Consider the following 14,843-nt stretch of genomic DNA (forward strand, 5'->3'; position numbering starts at 1 on the left):
AGGCGTCAAGCTCATTGATGAACTCTCCAAGGGAACCTGGAGGGCGATAAATGATAAGGATGTTAAGCTTGAAAGGGCTGGTAACTGTGACAGCATGGAATTCAAAGGAGGTGATAGACAGATGGGTCAGGGGAGAAAGAGAGAATGTCCACTTGGGAGAGATGAGGATCCCAGTGCCACCACCCCGCTGACCAGAAGCTCTCGGGGTGTGCGAGAACACGTGGGCAGACGAGGAGAGAGCAGTACGAGTAGCAGTGTTATCTGTGGTAATCCATGTTTCCGTCAGTGCCAAGAAGTCGAGGGACTGGAGGGAAGCATAGGCTGAGATGAACTCTGCCTTGTTGGCCGCAGATCGGCAGTTCCAGAGGCTGCCGGAGACCTGGAACTCCACGTGGGTTGTGCGCGCTGGGACCACCAGGTTAGGGTGGCAGCGGCCACGCGGTGTGAAGCGTTTGTATGGTCTGTGCAGAGAGGAGAGAACAGGGATAGACAGACACATAGTTGACAGGCTACAGAAGAGGCTACGCTAATGCAAAGGAGATTGGAATGACAAGTGGACTACACGTCTCGAATGTTCAGAAAGTTAAGCTTACGTTGCAAAAATCTTATTGACTAAAATGATTAAAATGATGCAGTACTGCTGGCTGGTGAAGTAGGCTAGCTAGCAGTGGCTGCGTTGTTGACTTTGTTTGAAAGTGTTGCTGGCTAGGTAGCCTCGATAACTGGCTAGGTAACCTCGATAACTGGCTAGATAATTACTCTAAACTACACAATTATCTTAGATACAAGGACAGCAAAGACAACTATGTAGCTAGCTAACACTACACTAATCAAATCGTTCCGTTGTACTGTTTCGGTAGAAGTTGGCTAGCTGGCTAGCTAGCAGTGTTGACAACGTTAGGACGGCGAAAATAGCTGGCTAGCTGACTTTGTTTGAAAGTGGAGCTGGCTAGGTAACCTCGATAACTGGCTAGATAATTACTCTAAACTACACAATTATCTTAGATACAAAGACAGCAAAGACAACTATGTAGCTAGCTAACACTACACTAATCAAATCGTTCCGTTGTACTGTTTCGGTAGAAGTTGGCTAGCTGGCTAGCTAGCAGTGTTGACAGCAGTGTTGACAAAAGACATGACATTGACTCCTGAGTGTTGAACTTTTGCCCCCTCTATAGCCACCCTGGTTATTATATGACCCTGATGATCATCTATAGTATTTACATTTTACATTACATTTAAGTCATTTAGCAGACGCTCTTATCCAGAGCGACTTACAAGTACATACATTCATACTTTTTTGTACTGGCCCCCTGTGGGAATCGAACCCACAACCCTGGCGTTGCAAGCGCCATGCTCTACCAACTGAGCTACACGGGAGTGTAGCTCAGTAGTATGAAAGTTGGAACATCTTGAATAACAATAAGGGGCACACGTACTCTTAAATGTCCACTCAGCACAGCCCTCGGAGCATGGTTCCTCTCTAATTTTCTTTCTAGGTTTATGACTTCTAGGGAGTGTTTCCTAGATGCTGTGCTTCAGCATATGCATTGATGGGTCTTATATTTCTAGACGGGGTAACTGTAAAACACTTTGTGACAACTGCTGATGCAAAAAGGGGTTTCAAGAAATACATTTGGTTGATTGACAGATTTGTATTATTATAAAAAGTGTCACGCCCTGATCTATTTCACCTGTCCCTGTGATTGTCTCCACCCCCTCCAGGTGTCGCTTATTTTCCCCAGTGTATTTATCCCCGTGTTTCCTGTCTCTCTTTGCCAGTTCATCTTGTATGTCAACCAGCGTGTTTTTTTCCCCGTACTCCTTTTCTATTCTCTTTTGCTAGTCTTCCCGGATTTGACCACTGCCTGACTCGACTTCTTTCCCGCCTGCCTGATAATCCTACATGCCCTGACCTTGAATCTGCCTGCCCTTCAGTACCTATTGGACTCTGAACTGGTTTTGACCACCTTTTTCCTGTACACGACCATTCTTTTGCCTACCCCTTTTGGGATTAATAAACATTGTAAAACTCCAACCATCTGCCTCTTGTGTCTGTATCTGGGTCTCGCCTTGTGCCTTGATAAAAAGAATAACAATATTATTATAATCATTATTATTATTATGTTACAGGTGAGACCTACCCAAATGTTCAAACACATTCAGCATTTCAACAAGGTCAACAAGGTCACTGAATCAATCACCAGGACATTTTTATTACAAACACTTGCTTTACTTCAAAGTAACAGCTGCAATATCATGTAATATAAGCAATCACTTGATAGCGTGAGAACATCTGGACAGAATGACCACAAAAAGGCATAAACACGACACTTAAAAGAGCTCATCAATCACTTTTTGCCACATTCAAACTTTTCAACCTCAGGCCACCCCCATTCACCACATAAATTCCCAACTGTTTCAAATGTCCTAACACATTCAACAGTTCAACATCAATCACATCACATCAATCACCAGGACATTTTTATTGCAAACAATTGCTTTCCTTCAAAGGAACAGCTTGCATTATCATGTCTGCTAAACAATCACTCGATGACATCTACTATATTCTCGCATTGTCTTTTAACAGTTTCACTCAATTCATTCTAATTAAAAATAATAATGACACACCACTCTCTAGTCATTAGTTTGCGCAAATTGCACTGTTTTGTCTACATAACCTGGTTCAAGAATTCATGACATCACCCTGAAGAACGCACAGTGATGCCAAAACATTGGTGATTTACCCAATAAATTACGGTGAGTTTATACATAGAGTGTGAGACTCTCTTTGTTTTTATAGAAGCATTTATAATGAACATAAAGTTAGGATTATCTACTTTACATAGGTTACACATCGGCATCCATTTGATTTATATTTCTCTGTATTGCCAACTAAACGTTTTGGTTTTCTGTAAATCACTTGTATTACTGGGACATCAACGTCATGTTTACTATAACTATAATTGGAAAAATAACAAATGAATTTGCTGTTGACAGTGGGGTGTCAAGAAATAAAACTTACAGTGCAGATGACTGGAGTTGTCACGCCCTGGCCTTAGTATTCTTTGTTTTCTTTATGTTTTTTAGTTAGGTCAGGGTGTGACATGGGGAATGTATGTGTTTTTGTAGTGTCTAGGGGTGTTGTATGTGTATGGGACAGTGTCTAGTGTAGTTGTCTAGTTATGTCTATGGCTGCCTAGATTGGTTCTCAATTAGAGGCAGCTGTGGTTCATTGTCTCTGATTGAGAGCCATATTTAAGGCAGTCATAGGCATTGGGGTTTTGTGGGTAATTGTCTATGTCTATGTTGCATGTTTGCACTTAGTCTTTGATAGCTTCACGTTCGTCTGTTTGTTGTTTTGTTTCGTTGTTCTTCTTCTAATAAAGAGAAGATGTATTTTTCACACGCTGCGCCTTGGTCCTCTCTCTCTCCCATAGACGATCGTGACAGAATTACCCACCAGAATCGGACCAAGCGGCGTGTGAAACAGCAACAGGACCCACCTACACAGGATTTCTGGACATGGGAGGACGAATTGGATGGTAAGGGACCTTGGGCTCAACCAGGAGAATATCGCCGCCCCAAAGCTGAGCTGGAGGCAGCGAAAGCAGAGAGGCGGCGATATGAGGAGGCAGCACGGAAGCAAGGCTGGAAGCCCGCGAGTACAACCCAAAAATTTCTTGGGGGGGCTAAAAGGGAGTGTGGCGAAGTCAGGTAGGAGACCTGCGCCTACTCCCTGTACTTACCGTGGAGAGCGAGAGTACGGGCAGACACCGTGTTACGCAGTAGAGCGCATGGTGTCTCCTGTACGTGTGCATAGCCCGGTGCGGTACATACCAGCTCCTCGTATCGGCTGGGCTAGATTGAGTATTGAGCCAGGTGCCATGAAGCCGGCTCAACGCGTCTGGTCTCCAGTGCGTCTCCTCGGGCCGGCTTACATGGCACCAGCCTTACGCATGGTGTCCCCGGTTCGCCTACATTGCCCGGTGCGGGTTATTCCACCTCCCCGCACTGGTCGGGCGACGGGGAGCATACAACCAGGTAAGGTTGGGCAGGCTCAGTGCTCAAGGGAGCCAGTATGCCTGCACGGTCCGGTATTTCCGGCGCCACCTCCCCGCTCCAGCCCAGTACCACCTGTGCCTACACCACGCACCAGGTTTCCTGTGCGTCTCCAGAGCCCTGTTCCTCCTCCACGCACTAGCCCTATGGTGCGTGTCTCCAGCCCAGTACCACCAGTGCCTACACCGCGCACCAAGCCTCCTGTGTGTCTCCAGAGTCCTGTACGCACTGTTCCTTCTCCCCGTACTCGCCCTGATGTGCGTGCCCTCAGCCCGGTATCACCAGTGCCGGTACCACGCATCAGGCCTATAGTACGCCTTGAGAGTCCAGTGTGCCCTGTTGCTGCTCCCCGCACTAGCCTGATGGTGCGTGTCCTTAGCCCGGTACCTCCAGTTCCGGTACCACGCACTAGGCCTACAGTGCGTCTCAGCCGGCCAGAGTCTGCCGTCTGCCCAGCGGCGCCTGAACTGCCCGTCTGCCCAGCGGCGCCTGAACTGCCCGTCTGCCCAACGGCGCCTGAACTGCCCGTCTGCCCAACGGCGCCTGAACTGCCCGTCTGCCCAACGGCGCCTGAACTGCCCGTCTGCCCAACGGCGCCTGAACTGCCCGTCTGCCCAACGGCGCCTGAACTGCCCGTCTGCCCAACGGCGCCTGAACTGCCCGTCTGCCCAACGCCGTCTGAACTGTCCGTCTGTACTGAGCCTTCAAAGCCGCCCGTCTGTACTGAGCCTGCAAAGCCGCCCGTCTGCCATGAGCCTTCAGAGCCGTCCGCCAGACAGGAGCCGCTAGAGCCTTCCGCCAGACAGGATCAGCCAGAGCCTTCCGCCAGCCAGGATCAGCCAGAGCCTTCCGCCAGCCAGGATCAGCCAGAGCCTTCCGCCAGCCAGGATCAGCCAGAGCCTTCCGCCAGCCAGGATCAGCCAGAGCCGTCCGCCAGCCAGGATCAGCCAGAGCCGTCCGCCAGCCAGGATCAGCCAGAGCCGTCCGCCAGCCAGGATCAGCCAGAGCTGTCCGCCAGCCAGGATCAGCCAGAGCCGTCCGCCAGCCAGGATCAGCCAGAGCCGTCCGCCAGCCAGGATCCGCCAGAGCCAGCCAGCCAGGATCCGCCAGAGCCAGCCAGGATCCGCCAGCCAGTCCGGTGCTGCCCCTCAGTCCGGAGCTGCCCCTCATTCCGGTGTTGCCCCTCAGTCCGGTGCTGCCCCTTAATCCAGTGGGGTTAATTTGGAGGGTGGCCATTTGGAGGAGGCTACCAAAGCGGGTATTGACAATGGTGGAGTGGGGGCCACGTCCCGCACCCGAGCCGCCGCCATGATGGGGCCCACCCCGGACCCTCCCCTTTCTATGTCAGGTTGTGCGGTCGGAGTCCGCACCTTTGGGGGGGGTACTGTCACGCCCTGGCCTTAGTATTCTTTGTTTTCTTTATGTTTTTTAGTTAGGTCAGGGTGTGACATGGGGAATGTATGTGTTTTTGTAGTGTCTAGGGGTGTTGTATGTGTATGGGACAGTGTCTAGTGTAGTTGTCTAGTTATGTCTATGGCTGCCTAGATTGGTTCTCAATTAGAGGCAGCTGTGGTTCATTGTCTCTGATTGAGAGCCATATTTAAGGCAGTCATAGGCATTGGGGTTTTGTGGGTAATTGTCTATGTCTATGTTGCATGTTTGCACTTAGTCTTTGATAGCTTCACGTTCGTCTGTTTGTTGTTTTGTTTCGTTGTTCTTCTTCTAATAAAGAGAAGATGTATTTTTCACACGCTGCGCCTTGGTCCTCTCTCTCTCCCATAGACGATCGTGACAGGAGTGAAATACTTCAAACAGTACTTAATGATGGGTAATGGTCGATAACCAATCATGTCCTCCATATTATCGTACAGACGGTCTGCACCTGTGGAGTAAACATATCAACAGGGACTCAAAATAACAGCAGTCAATAAAAGGGTTTGGTCAGTTGGTCTGTCAAATACCCAGTTGGTCTGTCAAAAACCAAGGTAAACATTCTCAAACCACCAAGTGACAGACAGGTTTAAACAATTGCAGATTAGAAAACCTGGAAAACAGCTCTAACCAGGGTTTCCCAAACTCGGTCCTGGGCCCCCAACAGCTGATTCAAATAACCAACTCATCATCAAGCTTTTATTATTTGATTCAGTTGTGTAGTGTTATGGCAAAAAACTAAATATGCACCCAGGGGTGGGCCCCAGGACCGGGTTTAGGAAACACTGGTCTAAGGTACCTGTATTTCTTTGTTTAGAAAATCAGAGCTCACGTTATGGCCATTCTTCTGAAAAAGTGGTGAAAAAAATATAAGTAATATGAAAAGAGGACCAGTGTCATGTAAACTCTCTCTCTGACGCTCATTATTACGCACACCCATCATCATCATTACACGCACCAGCGCCTTATCAGACTCACCTGGACTTCATCACCTTCCTGATTACCTTCCCTATATGTCACGGTCGTCTTGAGGTGAATGAATGGACCAAGGCGCAGCGTGATATGAATACATCTTCTTTTATTTTACGACGAAGATGAACACGAAACGAAACACTTATACAAACTATACAAAACAACAAACAACCGTGAAGCTACAAACGAAAGTGCACACACAAGCTACTTACGTTCAACATAGACAATCTCCCACAATCACCTAAAGCCTATGGCTGCCTTAAATATGGCTCCCAATCAGAGACAATTAATGACATCTGTCTCTGATTGAGAACCAAACCAGGCAACCATAGACTTTCCTAGAACTCTCTCCTGAACACAACCCCATACACTATTCAACACCCCCTAAACAATACACACACCCTAAACTAGACAAAACACACAAACTTCCCATGTCACACCCTGACCTAACTAAAATAATAAAGAAAACAAAGAATACTAAGGCCAGGGCGTGACATAACCCCCCCCTCAAGGTGCGAACTCCGGACGCACCAGCATAAAGTCTAGGGGAGGGTCTGGGTGGGCGTCTGTCCACGGTGGCGGCTCTGGCGCTGGTCGTGGTCCCCACCCCACCATAGTCACTACCCGCTTTCGTATCCTCCTCCAAATGGCCACCCTCCAAATTAACCCCACTGGATTAAGGGGCAGCACCGGACTAAGTGGCAGCACCGGACTAAGGGGCAGCACCGGACTAAGGGGCAGCACCGGACTAAGGGGCAGCACCGGACTAAGGGGCAGCACCGGACTAAGGGGCAGCACCGGACTAAGGGGCAGCACCGGGATAAGGGGCAGCACCGGGATAAGGGGCAGCACCGGGATAAGGGGCAGCACCGGGATAAGGGGCAGCACCAGGATAAGGGGCAGCACCAGGATAAGGGGCAGCTCCGGACTGAGGGACGGCAGCTCCGGACTGAGGGACAACACCGGACTGGCTGGCTGACCCTGGCTGGCTGGCGGATCCTGGCTGGCTGGCTCTGGCGGATCCTGGCTGGCTGGCTCTGGCGGATCCTGGCTGGCTGGCTCTGGCGGATCCTGGCTGGCTGGCTCTGGCGGATCCTGGCTGGCTGGTTCTGGCGGATCCTGGCTGGCTGGCTCTGGCGGATCCTGGCTGGCTGGCTCTGGCGGATCCTGGCTGGCTGGCTCTGGCGGATCCTGGCTGGCTGGCTCTGGCTGGTCATGGCTGGATGACGGCTCTGGCTGGTCATGGCTGGATGACGGCTCTGGCTGGTCATGGCTGGATGACGGCTCTGGCTGGTCATGGCTCGCTGACGGCTCTGGCTGGTCATGGCTGGATGACGGCTCTGGCTGGTCATGGCTGGATGACGGCTCTGGCTGGTCATGGCTCGCTGACGGCTCTGGCTGGTCATGGCTCGCTGACGGCTCTGGCTGGTCATGGCTCGCTGACGGCTCTGGCTGGTCATGGCTCGCTGACGGCTCTGGCTGGTCATGGCTCGCTGACGGCTCTGGCTGATCCGGTCTGGCGGAAGGCTCTGGCTGATCCGGTCTGGCGGAAGGTTCTGGCTGATCCTGTCTGGCGGAAGGCTCTGGCTGATCCTGTCTGGCGGAAGGCTCTGGCTGATCCTGTCTGGCGGAAGGCTCTAGCGGCTCCTGTCTGGCGGAAGGCTCTAGCGGCTCCTGTCTGGCGGACGGCTCTGTAGGCTCATGGCAGACGGGCGGCTTTGCAGGCTCATGGCAGACGGGCGGCTTTGAAGGCTCAATACAGACGGGCAGCTCATGCGGCACTTGGCAGACGGACAGTTCAGACGGCGTAGGGCAGACGGGCAGTTCAGGCGCCGTTGGGCAGACAGGCAGTTCAGGCGCCGTTGGGCAGACGGGCAGTTCAGGCCGGCTGAGACGCACTGTAGGCCTGGTGCGTGGTGCCGGAACTGGAGGTACCGGGCTAAGGACATGCACCTTCAGGCTAGTGCGGGGAACAACAACAGGGCACACTGGACTCTCAAGGCGTACTATAGGCCTGGTGCGTGGTACCGGCACTGGTGGTACCGGGCTGAGGGCACGCACATCAGGGCGAGTACGGGGAGAAGGAACAGTGCGTACAGGGCTCTGGAGACGCACAGGAGGCTTAGTGCGTGGTGCCGGAACTGGTGGTACTGGACTGGAGACACGCACCATAGGGAGAGTGCGTGGAGGAGGAACAGGGCTCTGGAGACGCACTGGAAGCCTGGTGCGTGGTGTAGGCACTGGTGGTACTGACCTGGAGCGGGGAGGTGGCGCCGGAAATACCGGACCGTGCAGGCGTACTGGCTCCCTTGAGCATTGAGCCTGCCCAACCTTACCTGGTTGAATGCTCCCCGTCGCCCGACCAGTGCGGGGAGGTGGAATAACCCGCACCGGGCTATGCACACGTACAGGAGACACCGTGCGCTCTACTGCGTAACACGGTGTCTGCCCGTACTCCCGCTCTCCACGGTTAGCCTGGGAAGTGGGCGCAGGTCTCCTACCTGCCCTCGGCCCACTACCTCTTAGCCTCCCCCCAAGAAATTTTTTGGGTTTACTCACAGGCTTCCTTGCTAGTCGCGTACCCTCGTAACTTCGGTTCCTCTCTCCGGTTGCCTCTGCTCTCCTAATCGCCTCCAGCTGTTCCAATGGAAGGCGATCTCTTCCAGCTCGGATCTCCTCCCATGTGTAGCAACCCTTGCCGTCCAATACATCCTCCCATGTCCACGAGTCCTGGTTACTTTGCCGCTGTTGTTGGTTCCGCTCACGCTGCTTGATCCATGTGTGGTGGGAGATTCTGTCACGGTCGTCTTGAGGTGAATGAATGGACCAAGGCGCAGCGTGATATGAATACATCTTCTTTTATTTTACGACGAAGATGAACACGAAACGAAACACTTATACAAACTATACAAAACAACAAACAACCGTGAAGCTACAAACGAAAGTGCACACACAAGCTACTTACGTTCAACATAGACAATCTCCCACAATCACCTAAAGCCTATGGCTGCCTTAAATATGGCTCCCAATCAGAGACAATTAATGACATCTGTCTCTGATTGAGAACCAAACCAGGCAACCATAGACTTTCCTAGAACTCTCTCCTGAACACAACCCCATACACTATTCAACACCCCCTAAACAATACACACACCCTAAACTAGACAAAACACACAAACTTCCCATGTCACACCCTGACCTAACTAAAATAATAAAGAAAACAAAGAATACTAAGGCCAGGGCGTGACACTATATCTGTCACTTATTTTGAGTTCTTCCCCAGGCATGATTGTTTCTGTTCCAGTGTTTATGTCTGTATGCTACCTGTGTTTCTTGTTTTGTTCATTTCGAGAACTCGCTTCCCGAGTCCCAGCCTACACGCTACAGAATAACCCCTCACCAAAGGGGAGCATCAGTGTCTTTAGTTATTTTTGATGTCGGGTCCTCAGCCGGCTTGTTAGGCTTCCATGCCTTAGCTGGCTCGCCTAGTTCCCACGCCTCACCCAGTCTCGATAGGTTCCCGAGCCTCACCCAGTCTCGATAGGTTCCCGAGCCTCACCCAGTCTCGATAGGTTCCTGAGCATCAGCAGAGGTCACCGGTCCGCTCCTGGTCCCCGGGATCGTCCCTCTGGTCGGCGTCCTGCGGCTAAAGCCATGCGTCAGGGAGGGGGTACGGTCACATATACTCCCTGTCCGGCTCTCTAGGTCATCAGGCTGCTCATTATTACACACACCTGTCACCTGAAATTCAAGACCTTCATGACTCCTAAACAGCTAATCAAAGGGCTACCAAGACCCCTTTTGTATGCTGCTGTTGCTCTGTTTATAATCTATGCATAGTCACTTTAACTCTACCTACATGTACATATTACCTCAATTACCTCGACTAAACGATGTCCCCGCACATTGACTCTGTACCGGTGCCCCTTGTTTATAGCCTCGCCTGCTCTTTAGCTGCTGCTGTTAAATTAGTTGTTACTTTCATTTTCTATTTTTTACTTAACACTTATTTGTATTTATTTTCTTAACTTCTTAAAGCATTGTTGGTTAAGGGCTTGTAAGTGAGCATTTCACTGTAAGGTCTACTACACCTGTTGTATTCGGCGCATGTGACAAATAACATGTGATTTGATTACCTTCCCTACATCTGTCACCCCTTAGGTTCCTTCCCAAGGTGTTATTGTTTCTGTTCCAGTGTTCATGTCTGTACGCTACCGTCTTTCTTGTTTTGTTCTATGTTGATTTAGTTATTAAATTCACTCCCTGAACTTGCTTCCTGACTCCCAGCGTACATGTTACAACCAGAACCTGTGGTGTGAACAATCAAGGACTCAGGACTATAAAGTTCTATCTGCAAAATGTATAGTTTTGAGATAATGAGTATTTTTAAGTACCAGATCTCAGAACTGTTTTGTGATGTCCTCCTATTTTCAAGTATATCACCTTACTTATGTACAATTATTTGTTATTGACAACCCAGCATTGTGTGATTGGATTGCATATAGAACCTTAAAGCACCAAGAACAAAGGTGTTTGCGTAAATATAACTTTTTTCATTTTTTCATTGTAAATGTACTTTTTCAAAAATCTGACTTATCTCACACGTAAAGGACCACCTAAAGAGCAACTCTATGTAAAATTCTCATTTTTGACCAACATTGTCAGAACCTTATAATCCCAAAGTAACGAGATGTCGTTTCACATCAATGTCCAAAGTGGCAATGTCTGCCAGCGGAACAACTTGGATAATGCCATAAACACCTTGAACAGAAACATCCTGAGGGAAGCTGACCTGCAATTAGGGTTTCTGTGATTGATTATCTGGGATTGATAGAATGGGGCCAAGCAGGGTCTTTTACAGCTCCTTGTTATCAGGGATCGTTGGGACGTTCCTACTCCATTGAAGTTGACATTTAAAATGGTTAAGGTTAGGGTTTAAGGTAGGGACATCCCAAGGATTCCTGGTAGCACTAATTTTACTATTATGTTTTCATAAAACCTACAATGATAGTGGTAACACTTAATAATAACTTACATGAAAATGCCTTCATTAATGTTTGTAATATAATACAAGGTTTAGATAGCTGACTAGACTAACTTACCTAGTCTTACCTAGCAAACTATAACATGGTAGCTGACATGGGCTAATTGGGTGACTGTCAGTGACTGACATAACAAGAGGAAAACTGCGGATGCACTACCACGTTTCAAAATGTCACATTGTGTATTCTACTATCTTAACTAACAGTAAGTTGAGACCCCGACTGACATTGAACAAAAGTGGTTGCGGGCCCTAAGCGGCACTGGGAGTAGGCCGGGCTAACTCACCATAAACCCAGCTGATACACACTGACTGTAGTATAGCGAAGAGAAGCAGAGTCATCCCACTGCAGGCATAGTAATCAAACAGCTGGAAGATATACAGGCCTCCCTGCAAATAGAGGAGGGGTAGAAAGAGAAAGAAAGTATAAGGTCTTACTGAGCACAACAATAAGACTATAATCTACCTCCAGAGTCTACAAAACACTCAGACAATGATCGTAGGTGTGTCCAGCAGCCCAATCGCTTACGGAATAAGTGGAATCAACCAACAATTCTGCGGAACAAGGAGGTATGTTGAAACACAGGGATATGTTGAAACAGATCACTTGGGAGGTACATAATTGATCATATATCTCGTTACTGTCATGATTGTACTAATAACGATGGCCTTGAAATTCTATATTTTATAACCTATATCCTTATAGAATGATGACTTCAAATGACCTCTCACCTCTGTGACCATGACCAGGCCAATGAAGAAGCTACCCACACTGATGATGAGGAGGAGGATTTTACGCCGATGGCCAACCAGGAAGAAGGAGGGATTCATGTCTGAGATAGCTGTCATCAAAGACTCCAGAGCTACAAACTGAAGGAGAGATGATGGGGAAGTTCAGTGGAAACTCTGTTCTTTGAAATACTAGCTACTCCTTCACAGTTTCACATCCATTAGTTTAGTGATGATTGTAGCATCTATTGTAGGTTATGTAATTATCCTTCACTAAGGAAATATTCCGTAGACCTTCAGGGCCACTCTAACACACCTCACTGTCTAACCCCAGTAGGATTATCATGATGAAGAAGAAGATGGCCCAAAGCTGGGGTAATGGCATCATGGCCACGGCACGAGGGTATGCGATGAATGCCAGGCCAGGACCTGTATGCAGCAACACAGGTAAACTCATTACTGAACTCTCAAGGGCAGAGGGAATAGTTAGATCCTTGAAATGCTAAGACACCTGTCTTGTAACAAAGCAGAACTTACAAGGGTTTGTTAATTTGTTTGTTTGTGCATTTGTTAATTTCATATCTCACTGCTGCAACACTTGACACCTGATTCGGCCACCGTTGAGATGTCTGTCCCTTGTTCATAAGCCATGAAGCCCAGAACAGAGAAGATCGCAAAACCGGCCACAAAGCTGGTTCCACTGTTCAACAGGCACAGGTACACACAGTCCCTAAAAAGAGATTCACTTCCCTGTTAGTCACAACACGAAGGCATCCAAATGACCTACAATATGGAGATCATCAAACTTTCCAGATACCCTACCATTTCTGCAACCCAACCTCCAAAGAATTATGTGCACAGGGGACGTTTTTGCAGGCAAGAGAAAACATTCTGCCAGCACATTTTATCTAGCAAGGCACATTTACTGTTTGTGTACATAATTCTTCCACTCACTTGTAACAGTTGTTGTCACACATGTGAGACACACCAGAGAGAGACACAATCATCCCAGGGTGTTAGAGGCGAATTCAAATGGTACCTATTTTGACCTTGTATAATGGCAAGAAAAAGTAAGTGAACCCTTTGGAATTACCTGGATTTCTGCATAAATTGGTCATAAAATTTGATCTGATCTAAGTCACAACAATAGACAAACATAGTGTGCTTAAACTAATAACACACAAATTATTGTATTTTTCTTGTCTATATTGAAAACATAATTTAAACATTCACAGTGTAGGTTGTAAAAAGCATAGGAGGAAGAGATTTTACATACAAACATGGAGATAAAAAAGGCTTCTTCTGAGAAATATATGTGAGATATTGTCACGCCCTGACCATAGAGAGCTGTTTATTCTCTATGTTGGTTGGGGCGTGATAGTGACTAGGGTGGGTCATCTAGGTGATTAATGGTTTATGTTGGCCTGGTATGCTTCCCAATCAGAGACAGCTGTTTATCGTTGTCTCTGATTGGGGATCATATTTAGGCAGCCATTTACCTTTTGTGTTTTGTGGGAGCTTGTCTACAGATAGTTGCCTGTGTGCACACCAGTAGCTTCACGTTTAGTTCGTTCAGTATTTTGTTGTTTTTGTTCGGTATTAATTTAAATAAAACTAAATGTACACCTACCACGCTGCACCTTTGTCCAATCCTTACGACGATCTTGACACATATATTATATCCAATCACATTCTCAACCTAAAACATAAAAAAACATTTAACTGTGTTTCTTTTTGATGTGGATTAGACTCCTTTCAAATTCAACAGCCCTGATTAATAGGTTATGGTGCCATTCCAACAAGACAGACATTTGTAAATGTTGGAAGACAGGACAATTGTCCTGAATGCACGTGTCATGTCACAGGAAAGACTGTCACTTACTCTATCATGTAATAGCTCATGAATTGGTGTGAGCCTGTGTAATACTGTTGATGTTTAATCCAAGCTTCATCCAATAACTTGAATGAAATGTCTTGTTACTTTAATCCCTTTTCATTTTTGTTAAATCAGGTCAGAAACAGACCAGTCATCCAACAAGCAATCTAAAATGTATCCTGATATTGTTTCAAACTGGTAAAGCAGAGAATAAAATCATGGTTGATTGACTTGTACAAATACAATAGCGCAATATAATTTACAGAAGGAAAAGCCTGCATGTACTGTGCATATACTGTACATATTATGGCTAATTGTCTGGCCCTATATGTCACCCTCAACCAGCACATTCTTGACAAAGGCTCCAGACAGAAACCTTGAGTTTATGTGCTGAATACCAATTTAAATCATATTAACATTTCTTCGGATTACAATGCTACTTTCCAAGTTTGGATTTTGCAGCTAGGAGTTTTCCTGAGTACATACAACGAACAGACAAAGTTTAGTGTACAGTCCCCCCTTTAATGTTTAATACATTTGCAAAAATGTCTAAATACCTGTTTGCTTCGTCATTATGGGGTATTGTGTGTAGATTGATGAAGAGTTTTTAACATTTAATACATTTTAGAATTAAGCTGTAATGTAACAAAATGTGGAACATGGGAAAGGATCTGAATACTTTCCTAATGCAGTGTGCATACGCATGCTTTGCGTTATAAATCAGACCCCTCC

General features: G+C 47.6%; 1 protein-coding gene across 1 annotated transcript; it reads right to left on the reverse strand.

Moving 5' to 3' along the window:
* Positions 1-2,274: 2,274 nt before the first annotated feature.
* LOC120021579 (sodium- and chloride-dependent GABA transporter 2-like) lies at positions 2,275-13,242 on the reverse strand. Its single transcript, XM_038965379.1, has 7 exons — positions 13,190-13,242; positions 12,841-12,965; positions 12,552-12,664; positions 12,239-12,376; positions 11,794-11,896; positions 5,821-5,944; positions 2,275-2,296 (listed from the first exon to the last, which is right to left on the reverse strand). Exons 1-7 carry the CDS (start codon positions 13,240-13,242, stop codon positions 2,275-2,277), a joined length of 678 nt encoding a protein of 225 aa, XP_038821307.1.
* Between the last annotated feature and the right edge of the window lie 1,601 nt (positions 13,243-14,843).

Source organism: Salvelinus namaycush, chromosome 2, assembly GCF_016432855.1.
Source record: "Salvelinus namaycush isolate Seneca chromosome 2, SaNama_1.0, whole genome shotgun sequence".
Lineage (NCBI taxonomy): Eukaryota > Metazoa > Chordata > Actinopteri > Salmoniformes > Salmonidae > Salvelinus > Salvelinus namaycush.

What these genes read in the sequence shown, in the direction of transcription:
- LOC120021579 (XM_038965379.1), bottom strand. Translation starts at nt 13,242, where the DNA reads ATGATTGTGTCTCTCTCTGGTGTGTCTCACATGTGTGACAACAACTGT. An exon ending in TACTGGGGTTAGACAGTGAG is followed by an intron (nt 12,377 to 12,551) that starts GTGTGTTAGAGT and finishes TCTCTCCTTCAG; the next exon opens with TTTGTAGCTCTGGAGTCTTT. An exon ending in GGGAGAGAGAGAGGACCAAG is followed by an intron (nt 2,297 to 5,820) that starts GCGCAGCGTGTG and finishes CATTCTGTCCAG; the next exon opens with ATGTTCTCACGCTATCAAGT.